This window comes from Lygodium microphyllum, chromosome 10, assembly GCF_053477565.2.
Source record: "Lygodium microphyllum isolate KBCC chromosome 10, Lygodium_microphyllum_v1.1.10, whole genome shotgun sequence".
Taxonomy (NCBI): domain Eukaryota; kingdom Viridiplantae; phylum Streptophyta; class Polypodiopsida; order Schizaeales; family Lygodiaceae; genus Lygodium; species Lygodium microphyllum.
The window spans coordinates 134,570,502-134,583,214 of NC_141144.1; the positions used below are offsets into that span (position 1 = coordinate 134,570,502).

General features: G+C 41.9%; 1 protein-coding gene across 1 annotated transcript in view; it reads right to left on the reverse strand.

The window, feature by feature from the left end:
• Positions 1-312: 312 nt before the first annotated feature.
• Positions 313-12,713, reverse strand: part of LOC148030590 (uncharacterized) — a 153,387-nt gene continuing 140,986 nt past the window's right edge. Inside the window, exon 11 of the mRNA XM_087687283.1 lies at positions 313-1,332. Within this exon, the coding sequence (XP_087543409.1) occupies positions 959-1,332 (374 nt within the window). The 3' untranslated portion in view covers positions 313-958. The remainder of the gene's footprint in view (positions 1,333-12,713) is intronic.

Below are 12,713 nucleotides of genomic sequence, written 5' to 3' on the forward strand. Positions count from 1 at the left end.
AGGAACAAGACAGGCAGTAATATCACAACCAGGCCAGGTGACAAGATGTCCGTGGCAGAACCAGGCTGGAGAAGTCATGCGTCAGGTAGCAGGCAGTCTGCATCAGAGGCTGCACATGTCAGCATCACTCAAATAGATTTTCATTCCTTGCATTGACAAAAAATGCCTCAAATAGGCTAAACACAGGAGAAATGTATACATGAAGCCAAAATTTTCCCATTCAAATAGATTTTCATTCGTTGCATTGACAAAAAATGCCTCAAATAGGCTAAACACAGGAGAAATGTATACATGAAGCCAAAAATTTCCCATTTAAGTTGTTTGACACTATGCATTCAGGGGGTTGGGGATTCTGTTGTTGGTCTCTTTGGGTGGCTTTGATGGTATGTTTTTCCATTGTGTCCTGGAGTACAAATGCTTCATATGACTCCATGGAAGCAAGTAAAAAGGTAACTTAAGACTTGTGTAAACAATGTTATTTGGCAACTGCTAAATCTACTCCTGACCAAGCTACTCAGAAGATTTGCAAGCCTTGTACCACCTAGGTTGCTACATATTCCCAGTTCTGTTTGATCTGTCTCTCAAATTTACTGCCATCCCTGTATCAATTCCCTCTTGTAAAACAAATATAACACACTCCGAGTAGCAGAAGTGTTTGTAGCAACCAAAACAAACAACATACACAGCTCCTCTCTAGTAAGACTCTACCTTAAATGAGCTTGCCTGGATAGAGTACAAGTAAGAATAGAAAAGCATACATACGTTTAGATGCAAGAGTGTCTTCATACAAATAGCTTTTGATTTAAATAGCAAAGAAAGGTAAAAGAGAGAAAAATGATGAGTACCTTTTTTGCCAAAGCACACTTTGCAGGGGCAAGTCACCAAGGCAACACCACATTGAAATAAAGGTCTGAAAAGGCCAGTATTAATGAAGGAAGTAAGCTTGGGAAGTACTTTGTCACAGCAGGCGCATGCCCTCTTGCAAAGACAAACACCAAAGCGTGGTATTGCAGTATGCAAAAATTCGACCAATGGATAGGCCAAGGCATCTCCTAATGGCATTGGCAATGCACAGCACAAGCTGTGCCACTGGCCTTATCACCTTTCCTTTGAAAAATACCCCAGTGACTGCTCTGCAGCAACACATCACCCTACTTGTGCTTCTCTTCACTGCTGATAGCCAGATTGCTGGTGCCTTATTCCTTACCCAGTTGTCTAACCTCTTGCAACGGCATATATTGACCAAATAAACACAAGCTTTCCATATCACCTTTGCTCCTGGAGAACATCTAATCCTGCGCTTTTGGTTTCCACTTTCACTTTTGCCTGTGCCTACACCCGCATAGCCCAAGTATGAAATAAATCAGATGAGACAATATAGTAAGCACATAACTCATTGCACTTGACACAAGAAATATGGCTGATAAACTTGTACAGAATTCTACGAATTGACTAGCAGTGCAGATCCTTCTACGAATGCATTGATAAGAGCCATTTGTGATGCAATGTAGATAAACAACTTTATAAGAGCCATATTTACTGCAATGCATTAAGGTATGTAAACAATATCAACCATGGAATAATGTTGTGTAAGACATGACCTTCACGAGCTAGTCAAAGTCTGAATATTATAGAATAAGTGTTACTGTACATGACGATAAACAAAGGAATTTTAAATATTTTAGAAAAGGATGCCTAAGTGCCCTGTGCAGTTGTCCACTGGCCTCTCCTTAACCTCACATTCAAGCGGCCTGGTTTGTCATCCACCACCACTATCACAAACTCATCAACAAATTAGAGGTAGAGTTTATACGAGCATTAAGGTGAGGCATATCTTACGAGCTTCTCATTCATCCCTATTAGGGCAAAAGACTAATTGAGTGACATCTAAGTGACCACAACTAAGTCTTTTTCGAGAGAGAGTGTTACATAATCTCTTTCCCTGTATGCATCGATCCCATGCTAGAGCATGTTGGTTTAAAGAGCCCACAAAATAGTCACAGATTGAGACCATTTTAATGGGACAAACACATTGGTCGTCTCCAGTGCTTAAAGTGATGCTGAATAAGAAAATAATTATCGAGTTTCTATATCAACAAATTAATAAGTTGGTACACACTCATCTGAAGATTCTTCTACAATCCAACAGCATGGATGTATACATTGTCATTAATTGGGGATATCTTGTTCATGTTATAGAGGAAACCACTTAACTGGTCACTTTAACCTAAGGAGCACAAGAATCTACTTGCCATTGACAAAATCATGTATGAGCATGATTGTGGTGTCACATTGAGTACGGACAAGCATACCATTACACAATTGCTCTAAGCATATTGTTCTGACTTAGATTTTGGGGCTTACTCTTATAAATTATTTCCTTCGTGCATGATTCAATTTTGTCAAATTTTCATTTCAAACAACAGGAATTCTATTAACTAGCACCTCCATGATAATCACTCTATAACAAAAATATGAAGTACAAACTCTACTTCAAATAAAGGTTTTAAAAAAAGGACCACATCCTCTTTGGCTGTCTACATAGGGGAGATCTCAAATAGGAAAATCCTACTCTTCATGTGGTTAGTAGTACATACAAGCTTGGGAGTTCAAATGTCACTCAACTATGGTAGGTTCCCAATAGCTTGTGTTAGACATTGAAAGCTAAAGAAGATTTAGAGACATTGCTTATAGGATTGCTCCACTACTCATAGCGTGTGGAAGAAAGCCCTTAGGTACCATTGAGACTATGATAATGACTTGGGGAACAATAGCTTGGGTCATGGATAGAGGCCCAATATGTGGAAACAATGATCTGTAGTAAGTCCGTCCTCTCTCATTTCAGTTTGCACTTGAGCATGATTTCAATGCTAAACTTTTTGCACATAAACTAAACTGAGAGGGACATTATCATAGATGTGAGTTGATTGCTAGTACTATTGCTTGGTTTATTTGCATTGCAAGATGTAGTTATGCCATAGATCTGTAGGCAACATCTAATATGGAGACTCTCTCAGAGATCAGGGGGAAATGGACGGGATTACAAGAGGACTCTAAGTGTGTCAGGAGATGCTCTTCTTTGTACTTGAGATCCAATCAATGTCTAGATGTTTGGTGTACCAAACAACCAATCCTTCCATTTGTAACAATGGCCAGCTCTCCACTCTAATTGAGAGAATTCTAGGTTGAAATATGATACCCTATGCTCCAATGAAAGTCCTTATGTCCATAAGAAAGCCCTATGTTTGTGATGTTGAGCTAAGAATTCATTACCCACCAATAATTAGCTCTTTAAAGTAGCTCCAAATAGTAAATTACCAAAAGTTTCATTAAACAGGAGTGGTTTCAGAGAGTTTCTATGTCCTGCCCACCATTTAGCCCATCCTTGTCTTGCAGGTTTTAGCCATCAACCCTCTTCCACTAGCTATCCAGCCCCCTATCAACTACTGCTACGTGGTCTATGTTGTCACCTAGCCTCCCACTGTTGCCGGAGATCAGCTATCATCATCTTTAGAAGGCCTTTTTTGTGTTTTCAACATTTTTTCCTCATTAGCCTCTACTCTGATTGGTGGTTGCTGCACTCCGGATCCATCTTTGGTGGACAATACACATCAACACCTCCCTCAACCCACTCCCACAAGAGCCACCGACTGTTGGACAGCTTTGCCCTTGACCATTCTGTACATTCTCACCTTCATTAATTGCATTGATTCATTCACTTTAGAGTTCTCTTTCTTCTCTGTTTGTGTTTTTGTTTTTGCATTTTGGGTCTTGAGTTTTGCATGTTATGTTTAGTGTTTGAGTTTTGCACGTCATTGTTCAAGTCTTTGTGCTCCATCCCGCTTGCACTTGCCTTGCTCGTGATTGCCCGACTACATCAATGCCATCGCCTCTGCGTCCCACCAGGCTCTGTCCTCTCTACGTCAATGATCGTCCACCATTGACCTGCTGTGGGGCTGCTCTGTCCTCTGCCTCGTGCTCGAAAAGGCCTCCCCAGTCGCAATCTGCTCTTGTGCCTCCATCCTATGTTGCATGTTTGTCTGCTCCGTTGATTGCTTCTCCTCTGCAAGTTCAGCAGGAGTTGCTTGTGTCTGCGGAGATGTGATAACACTAGCAATTGTTGCTCCCTCCGTCTGTAGCAACATCCCCCCGATATCAATGCAGCTAGCTTGGTAGGTCCTCAGCAGTGACGCGCAATGGAAACCTCTGGTCAGACGCTGGTGCATTCTGCGTGAGTGCCCCTCAGCCAAACACCTTGCGTGTTGTTCTTTTTGAGGAATAGCTCCTTTCCGTCCATGCCACAAAGGTAGAATTGAAAGAAACAATAAACTTTGGACAGGTCGTAGAATACTCTCCATCCAGGGTCCAGCTTCGGGATTGGCTTTACTCCACACTACGTATTGGCACAGCATAGACTGCGGAGACGGTTCTCATGGATTAGGGGATCTTCATGGTCCGACTCACCTCCACAGATGCACCTCGTGAGCTAGTGAATAGTTCACCTTATGCCTCCACGAAGGGGGTCATCCATATGGTTCCTTGGTATAGCGGCTTCACAGTGGAGGACTTCACGCTCCACAATAGGTTTCCTAGACACCAGGTCACCCTTCTATTCCCCGGATTGGTGGTAGAGTATCGTCAGTTAGTGGAGAACTTTGGACGGCTTTTCGGCACAGTTCTTTCTCCCTCCTTTGCGGATGCAGTGACATCCGTAGAAGTCGCAAAGGTATGGGTGGTTGTGCAAGATACAAAGAACATACCTAAGTTTCTTGAGATTGAGGCAAGCAGACACTCTTTCAGGCAGTGGGTTATTGTGATAGGGCAACTTGGTCAGTGCTTGCGATGCCATGACTTTGGCCATCAGGCACCAGATTGCATGCATTTTGGAGCCAAGGCAGCTCAACTGCTAGACCCACAGGTGGATGCTAATGGTTTTACATGGGTCCAACAAGGACAAAGAAGGAGAAGGCAGGGGGGGCCTTAGCCAGCCCCTCAGACACAACCACAGCAGCAGAGAGCAAGAGGGTGGGCAATGGGTTCGCAATCAGAGCACTCCACAACAACCCCCTACTCGTCCCATCCAGCAGGATCACAAGTCTCCACCCCCACCACCCATGAGGCGTCACAGCCCACCCCACCTGAGATCCCCCATGCCTATCCCCACCTCATGGATTCCCCCCCGACCCTATCCCATAGCCCCCCCCTTCCGGGGCCACTCGCCCCCCTCACATCCGCCACATACTTCCGATCACCCCACCATCCCTCACTCTTCCTCTTCCCCACCATCTCCCCCGACGATCAGCCCCCTTGATCCTCACCCAGTACATGTGGCTAAAAATGAGCAAAAGCAAATGTTGGCTATGGGGCAAGCATAACAAACGCATGGTAATCTTAAAAATGCCAATTCAATGACTTTTGGATAACAAAGTACACATTCCAATGTTGAGCATTCGGGATACTTTGGAGGTGGTTCCATATTCCATGCAATGGTTGGCCATGGTTCATAGCTATGGGTATGTATGCCTCAAACGCTTATGGTTTACAACAAGCAATGCATGGTGTGATGTATCTAGGAATGGCAAGTGGTATGTATAATCCAATGTTTAGTCACATTGGCATGAGTCATGACTCCCAACGCACAAATGGGAATGTTTGGAAATGCATATGCCAAACCTCGTGTGTATGGGAATCATGGAACGAGTGTAGGTCATATGAATGCTCCACTTAATGCTGGTCATGATGTAAATGTAGCCAATATACCATTATTCCAGCCACTTGTTTACGACAATGTGGCACCTAAAGGAAAGGGAAAAGACTTCAATGAGGGAGCAAAGCAGTGAAGTTCGAGGTATTTAATGCTCTGGAAGACAAATAGAAGGCTTTGACCTTTATTCAGCAGTTTGATGCAACATATTTAGGAGGAAGCTTCACTGAGTCATCAAAAGTGCGCAAGACAACCACATTTTTGAAGGGTAATGCATTGCAATGGTGGACATAACTTCTAATGCAAGGTAGACCACCATCAACATGGATATCATTTAAGCAAGTGTTTGCTTTTGCATGGTTGGGGAGTACCTTTGAAGTGGATGTAATGACTGCTTGGCATAAGTTGGATGCTCCTTAAAACAAAAGCTTAAAGCAATACAATAAGAAGTTTTGGAAGGCATTGCTGCCCATTACTTCCTACAGTGATGCTCCCCTTTTAGAGTAGATATAGAAGTATTGAATAAGAAAAGTCCTAGTGCAAGCTTTGGGGAGGTAAAGTTTCCATGTGCTATTTGGTAAAAGTTTTAATATTTTTTTACATATGGAAGAATGCAAATGGATGGGGAAGGGTGACCTGATAGATTATCCTCAGTGCTATACTTTAAGTTGATACATTTCAATTGGATCCATTAGCCTCATTTAGGTTGAGTAGAGCATAGAGGGTCTAGAGTATCGCTTGATGCTCAAGAGGGGGGTTGCATGCCCACTCCCCTAATGATGAACAATTCGATCATCTAAATAGTGGATCTAGGATGTGCAAAGTTTGCATCCAAGGTATTGTACATTGATAACATTTTGCCATTGGGATCACTATTCAATGTCCTAGTCACTATGAGTTGCTATGAAAATGTGTATGGTTTGTACCTAGGCTTCAAAACTATACACTTGTATGACATGCATGGAATACATGGAATGTATATTTGGATGCGATGTACATTTGCAAGGCATGTATGAGATTAAAGAATGGTATGCAATGTACATTTCTAGGTGATGTAAGAGAAGTATGTTTGCATGAGTTACGTGTGGTTTGCAACTAATGTACAGTTTACATGAGTATCATGTGGTACATCATTGCTATGAGATACTATTTATATCTGCATTATACATTATTTTGCCTTCATGGTCAAAACAACATTGGCTTTTGGCACGTGGATGCATCCCTTATGGTTTTGATAGTGGTTACGATTCATAAGTGTGGATCGTAACTAGTTTAACTGACTAGAATTTCAAACATGCAAAGGACATAAGTATGATTAAGCAATAGGTACACATGTTGTTTGACTATGATGCTGACATGTATTTCTAGCGATAATTGATGCCTTTGTCACTGCTAGGTAATTGAAAGTGACTACAAGGATTTAAGAGGGAGGTCTATCATGAGGACATGAATTTTTAACTTAATGCTCGTTGGACACTTAAGTTGTGCACATGTATATATATATGTCTTCATGGAGATCACCATGTAAGAATATAGTCTTTACATCCATCTGTATGAGCTCCATATCCTCAGCTGCAACCAAGCCCAAAATAGTTCTCAATGTAGTCATCTTGACTACAGGAGAGAAGATCTCATCAAAATCAACTCCATGTTCGTGCTTGTACCCCTTTGCAACCAATCTTGCTTTGTACTTTGGCGAGGAACTAGAAGTGACCTTCATCTTGTAAACCCATTTGCATGGAAGGGTTTTCTGCCCTTTAGGCAACTGCACCAAGTCCCATGTGCCATTTTTCTCAAGAGATTCCATCTCTGACAACATGGCTTTTTACCATTTCTTGCTGTCCTATCTGTCCATTGCTTCCTTGAAGCAAGATGGTTCACCACAGTCTGTCAACATGACATAATCAGCTACATTGTTTGCACCATGAATGAATCTATTAGGTTATCTAGTAGCCCTAGACGATCTCCTAACCCAATGATCATTGTTTGCTGGCTGTTGAGCCTGCAAATTTCCATTTTCAGCTTGCTGTCCTGGCATTTTAGCTTGCAAATCAGCATTAACAGCTTGCTGTCCTGGCTGTTCCTGCACATCCAGTGGCTTATCATTATGGGCAATGGCTGGCCGATCATTTCCAACATTATTTTATGCATTTGCAAGTTCATTTACAGCAGGTATTTGCTGTTGTACAATGGGCACATTTTGCTGTCCAAAAGATATTTTTTCCCGGAATACAACCCTACGGACCTCCTCAATCTTTTCAGGCTGTTTATGCATGCGATCTTCCCGAAAGATAACATCATTGCTGCGTACTACTTTCCTTTTCTTGGAATCCCATAATCTATACCCCATTTCACCTTCATCACCATATCCTAGGAAAATACATTTACAGGACTTTGGCTTAAGTTTGATGTGTTTTTCTTTACAAATGTGCATAAAAGCCTCACAACCAAACACTTTCAAGTGTGCATACGAAGGTGGCTTGCCCGACCACGCTTCTTAGGGAACTCCCTCCCCAAAGGCTTGTTTGGTGACCGATTAATCAAGTGTACGGCTGTCATAACAGCCTCTGCCCAAAAACCATGGGATAATGCAACATGAGATAGCATCATACAAACCTTATCATGTATGGTTTGATTCATACGCTCTGCAACTCCATAATGGGGTGGATTATGAGGGGCAGTGAGCTGCTTCTTTATTCCTTTACTGTTACAAAATGCCTGAAAGGCCTTGGACATATATTCCTCACCATTGTCAGAGCGAAGACACTTAAGTGTCTTATCAGTTTGATTTTCAACCAATGCTAATAATTTTTGAAATTTGTCAAGCACTTAATCCTTGCTACGAATAGGGTAAACCCATACATTCCGTGTGAAATCATTGACAAAGGTGACAAAGTATTTCTTTCCCCCTAAAGATAACCTTGGCATCTGACATACATCGGAATGTACTAACTCTGGAGGAGAAGATTTCAGCGAAAGAGACTTCTTATGAGACGTCTGTGCATGTTTCCCATAAACACAATGATCATAATGCTCAAAATTAGCATAACAAAGACAAGGCAAGTAACCCAAACGAGGGAGCACTTTCATTCCAGTTTGACTCTTGTGTCCCAACCGGCCATGCCACAAAGAAACACTTGGCTACTCCGTCACGACAACAACATGATCACACACATTAGATACATGGAGAGGATACAGGGTATCACTTTTACAACCACTGGCAATCACTCTAGATCCCTTACAGATCTTCCATTTCCCATCACCAAAGGTGCTATGAAATCCATCCTCATCTAGCTACCCTGTTCTAATCAAGCTCTTCTTGAGCTGAGGTACATGCCGTACATGCTAAAGTGTGAAGATAAAACCATGCTGAAATTGCAACTGCACACTGCCAATACCTGCAATGTCACATGCATAGTTGTCCCCAAGATGAACAACACCATGTCGATCCCTTGTATAGTCAGAGAATCACTCACGATGAGGGGTAACATGAAAGAAAACACCTAACTCGAGAATCCAAGTATGCATGTCATTATCCGTATCTGCAGGTAAAGCATGTGTACTAAAGTGTGAAGAGACAAAGAGTACGTCCTTGCCATTGCCACTGTCATGAGTGACTACATTCCCTTATTCAATTTTGACACTACTCTTCGTAGGCTGACTTTCTTTCTTCTCTTTCTTGCTATCATCTGTCTTCTTGCCCTTTCCTTTCTCTTTCTTCCATTTGTAGCAGTCACGTTTAAAGTGACCCTTCTTGCCACAATGATGGCATTCAACATCCTTACCATGTGATTTACTGCGTCCCTTGCTATCAGATTTGCCTTTTTGCTATGATTTGCCCCTAGTATGCAAAGCACTGGAAGACTTACTGGATGCATTGTTCTGCCGATTCATTTCTTCCATGAGTAGAGTACTCTCTATATCAACATACAAAAGGATCGCATTAGAATTGCTCATAGCAGTCCTAAATGTATCCCAACTCTTTGGCAAAGTGCAAAGCAAGAACATATCCTTAAATTCTTCATTAATCATGAACTTCAAGGCAACCAGCTGGCTGAAAATGGAGTTAAACTCACTCAAGTGTATAGACATTGCTGTACCCTCTTTCATACGCAAATCCATAAGTTTTTTCAGCTAATAAACTTTGCTTGCAACACTTTTTTGTGCATACCATTCTTCTAGTTGAGTCCAAAAAGCATAGGCAGAATCCAAACCTTCAATGTTAAACAACAAGGCAGCTCGATGGTTCAGCGTGCAAGCTCATTTAACTCATCCCAATCTTCTTGTTCCATATCTGCAAGCTTTGCCCCTTTGGTCTTAATCAGCTTTGCTCGCTTCTTTTGCAACAGAATATTATAGCGCTGTTTGTGCCAGATTGCAAAGTTATGTGCTCCTTCAAGCTTCTTAATGTGCATGAGATGATTGCTCTCTGCTGTCAGCCATTATTTTCAGTCCAAATGTGACAAAAAAATTCAGCAAATGCAGGCCCAAACTGTTACACAAGTGACCAAGGTACAAGCAAGTACCAACCAGCAATAAATGGCCACATAAAAGCAAAAATTTCAGATCTGCAAATAAATTTTCAGAAGCACTAAACCTTGTGCTATAGCAATCCACAACTGATTACAGCTGTTCCAAGGACAAATACATCACATTACATGAGAAGTCCCAAATTTTAGCTGCAATGTCTGTTGTATATGCACCCACAGGCACCAACTTTGACATGCACGGTCAAAAGCCCCAAAATTTTGTGCTGAAAGCATCAACCATACATTTGTACTATCTCTAACATGCATAGAACACGCCAATTTTGCCAAAAAGAGAGCAATTCAGCAAAATCCCCAAAATTTTCCAAGTGCTAGATGTCCAAATTGCATGGAATTAAACGCGCATGTACATAAAATGACCAAATGGCGAACAAATTTTGCCCAAACAGCAAAAGCTCCAAATTGCACGGGGTCCAATGTGCATCAATGTTGAGAAATTGGGTAAATTTCAGCCCAATTCTTGCATATATGAAAAGCCCCAAATTTCGGAGGCAAAATGTCACAAATTCTTGCAATTTCTGAGACAAATATCACTGTTGTGTCTTGCTCGTATCAAATCTGGACAAATCCCAAAATTTCTAGCACAAATCTGCCCAAAAACCTGAATTGTGCTTACACGAACAAACACCCGCAAAGGAAAGGGAGCAAAAGGGATTTAAAAAAATAATTGATTCTTTTGGAAAAAAACTTGCGCCTGTTGGTTGTCCAGTTGCCTGTCAACTGTCGCCTCGCCCACACCTGTAGCGTGTTGTCGTGGGACTGGTGCCCCGCTAGTCTGTTGCCAGCTTGCGTGACTTGCGCCTGACGTTTTGACCTGCGTGCAGCCTGTCGAATCCAGCTTGGTCCTGGTCGCCCATCGGCTCCTCATCACGCAGTCCTGTCGCTCGCCATACACGCCTTCGTCAATTCGTCCAGCCGCCTGTCGAAGGATCCGTCACGCAGGTCGCCCATGACCTCACGTCTCGAGAAGCGTGCACTCCTTACCTGCTCTGATACTAGTTTATTAAGACAGAGAGTGCGAGGATCAAGACATGGAATGCTTTCTCACAGTAGAGAGATAGAGAGAGAGAGTGCAGAGTAGAGAGGTGAGTGAGTACGATGTTCTTGGGTAGAATGACCAGTATACCTCGTTAGGTTTTTAGATATATATATATATATATATATATATATATATATATATATATATATTAAAGTACAAATGTGCTAAGGGTGTGTTCACACCCGTGTATATATAAAAGGCATGATGGCCCTTAATTCCCAACAATGTCCTGTTCCACCTACAATCTGAGGCTGCATCTAGCTCTTCTAGGCAATTTACTGTTGTTTGAGGTCCATGACTGCTTTGACCTGTGTTTTTTTAAGTCAAGGACTTTTTGTGCTTGTTAGAGCCCACTTACTCTCTTTTCTTGCTACTTCCTTTTGATTAGCTTTTGCTCCTACTTGCTTCATGTGAGATTGAGCATGGGAATATGTTGAAAGATATGACAAATGATGTATGCTCCATGAAGAGATGTCCTAAATCCCACATGCATAGTGAGGAGAGTGGAGAAAGGTCAGAGACTATATAATGATGTACTTGGTTTACTTTTCAATGTAATGTCATAGTACTTTTGTTCTTCAATTAAGTGTCTATGTCATTGTCTTACACACAAGATTGTGTTTATGAGTCCAAGACTCAATCTTGGAACCTAATTCACTTGTGTGACAGTTGGTCTTGTCTGTGTCTATGTCTACATGAGTCTTGTCTACATCTTCCATTCTCCATAGCTCATGCCATGCTCTAGATCCACGTCTTTTGACATGGTATCCAAGCTCAACTGAGTATGGCCTAGCTTAATCTAGCTCTCCTCTCTGCTCTCTCAAGCTTCCTTAACTTCAGTCCAGCTCAATGCTAGCTTATGACCTCATTTTCACCTCTACCTTCATTCCAGCTTTCATGGCTGCCATAGCCAGAACAATACTTACCCTACTTTGAGAAGCTAGATCTTCTAAACTAGGCCATATCTTTTCAAACTTTCTTTTGGGCACATCTTCCTTAGCTCAAGGGCTAACTCCTTATCACTTCAAATGCCAACATTGAGCTCCAACTGCCCCAACATTACATGAATTCAAGCTCGTTGACAAATTTGTACCCTGTTCTAGTTGTATTGTTTGGGCTTCCGATATGCAGCGCAATTCTTTCTGTAAGTATGAGGCAAAGGAAGGCTACCATATGGACTATCTTCAGCTCGAGTCCCATGCAAAATGGTTCAGTGTATGAGTTACACAAGCTCAGAAATCAGTTGCCTATCTACAATCATAATTGTGGAAGCCATAGCCAATCTCACTCAAGTTCATCCCCACTTCATTTTCCCACTCCTCTTAGTTCATTGACCCACTGCCACTTTGATTTGAGCATGAACTTAGTTTCTAGCAAGGGCAATACTTCAAATCAATAAACAAGAAGCAAATCAAGCACCGAC